This window comes from Aplysia californica, unplaced genomic scaffold, assembly GCF_000002075.1.
Source record: "Aplysia californica isolate F4 #8 unplaced genomic scaffold, AplCal3.0 scaffold00664, whole genome shotgun sequence".
Lineage (NCBI taxonomy): Eukaryota > Metazoa > Mollusca > Gastropoda > Aplysiida > Aplysiidae > Aplysia > Aplysia californica.
In genome coordinates this window covers 134,766-136,846 of record NW_004797934.1, presented here as the reverse complement: position 1 = coordinate 136,846, position 2,081 = coordinate 134,766, and the positions used below count along the sequence as shown (strand labels likewise).

Genomic DNA, 2,081 nt, shown 5'->3' with positions numbered 1-2,081 from the left:
CAATCAGGATCATTTAGGAAGTGGATTGCTTCAAACTCAAACCTGCCTGTCCCAGCCAACCCAGGCTGAGAGGGAAACAGCACCAAAGGAGGAAATCAAAGACACTCAATACAAATTTTCCCCAGTCAGGTATTGAACTTATGTCCCTTGCATGCTATGGAAAATTGCTTAACCCTATCCGTACATCATGTTTCACTATCATATCCATACGACGTGTAGAACTCTGTGCCACCATTTTCCACAGAGGGAATTTACTCGTCAATCCGAACCGTACCCTTTGCATAGCAGACTGTCAAAATGATTTTTAGAGAAATACTGAAAGTTTAAAAGAAATCTTCGCACTAGAAGTATTCTAAAATGTGAAGAATAAAACCCCGAGGGTACAAAATAACCCCAGGGCGTATGGATAAAGTTAACCACTATACCACAGATGACGGTAGCTAAAGATTTGAGTGTCAAGTGGAACATTAAACTTCAACAAAGACAAATACAGTTGAACATCTGTCATAAAAATGGTATCACAATTTGACCACCAGGTATTTTGAACAAATGAAAAATATATAAATATTTTACTTCAATAATAACAAGAAGTATGGTAATAACAAATAACAAGCAATCTTGTTGCACAATTTAAGCATGCAAATATGATACCCCCCAAAAAAATATGAGTGATTATTCTTCTTTCTTTTTAATCATTCATTTCTCAATCACAAGCAAAAAAAGCCCTGGTGACTGTATTTTATTCCCAAAACGGCCAATGCATTTACTGATAACAGACAAACAAACAAAAGTTTTACATGTGACATCAATGTCCACTGCCTCACTTCAGACTCAGACATGAGTACTTTCTTTCTCTTTATCCTTTCTCTTGTATGTATTGTTAAATGTCAAGGGGAAGTGCAATTTTCTGTCAACAGCTAGGTGGGTGGCTTCTGTTGTTGACATGTCATTCTGTTGGAGGACTGTTAAGGCCACTAAGCCAAGTTTTGCGTAGTCAGCCATATTTCCCTAGTTCAAGATCCAAAAATGGGTAAAAGAAAAGATGATTTTGCATAATTTGAGACAAAAAAGTGTAATCATACGCATTGCAATGATCTCAGAGGACTTGGGCAAATTTCGCGTACTCATTAAAAAGAGGCCTGATCCGGATGTTGCTAGTGGGCCTATCACACATGAGCTCAGCACTGCAAAGTGAACGGGAGATCATTCCAAATCAGTCCGGTGACAAGCCGCGTCCAAGCCTGCGCCGTCATTTGGCGCAATTAATTAGCATTTTACAGACATCAACCCGGCGAGTTTGTGGGTGGGAAAAAAGTGTAATTTTCCCTACATTTGCATCAGCCTACTTTCATAATTAGGGCCGTTTTTGTGCAATAATTATGCAAAAAGCGTAAAACTAGGGAGGTATGGTCTGCCCTTGCCTTTGTATCACGATCACGACTCTTGTGCTTTTGAGTTGTTCAGACAGGAGCTGGGGGGGACAATACAACTGATTTGGAGAAACTGCCAGCAGTTTCCAAAAGTGACAGAGTTATCTTCCCTGCTTCTACCCACTTGTTTTTGTCAGTGGATGTAAATGTCCTGAGGTTTTCACTTGTTTGCAGTGCGGACTTCAGAAATCTGAAATATTAAAATTCCGAAGTGAGAATCATAAATTGTAGTTTAATTTCCTGTCAACAGCAAGCTCTATATGTGTTTTACACATTATTTGATTCAATATTAGTTTACAATGAGTTGGCACAATAGCAGCTTAATTTTTTCCACAAAGTTGGTCAGGATAATGGTGAAAACTGAAAAGAAGAAGACAAAGCAAACTACTCCACAGGCTCCACTTAGCATTCACTTCACAGCAAAACAAAGTAATGAAATAAAACTGCAGTTGAAGACTATACATTCATGTACTATCACAACAAGAGCAGAGAACCACAGTAGAAGTTTAAAATGCTTCAAATTTTCCATGAGTTCAAATTTTTACTGTAGGTAAGGCAGTCTGTCTCTATTCATTTCATTGGATAACAATAACAAACAAACACACAGGCAAATGCAAAAAGAAAAAACCTCTGTCATTTTGAGGGGGGGGG

General features: G+C 38.4%; 1 protein-coding gene across 1 annotated transcript in view; it reads right to left on the bottom strand.

Annotated features, from left to right (window-relative positions):
- Positions 1-545: 545 nt before the first annotated feature.
- Positions 546-2,081, bottom strand: part of LOC101851441 (endoplasmic reticulum membrane-associated RNA degradation protein) — a 23,294-nt gene continuing 21,758 nt past the window's right edge. The window contains exon 18 of the mRNA XM_005108153.3: positions 546-1,620. Within this exon, the coding sequence (XP_005108210.2) occupies positions 1,461-1,620 (160 nt within the window). The 3' untranslated portion in view covers positions 546-1,460. The remainder of the gene's footprint in view (positions 1,621-2,081) is intronic.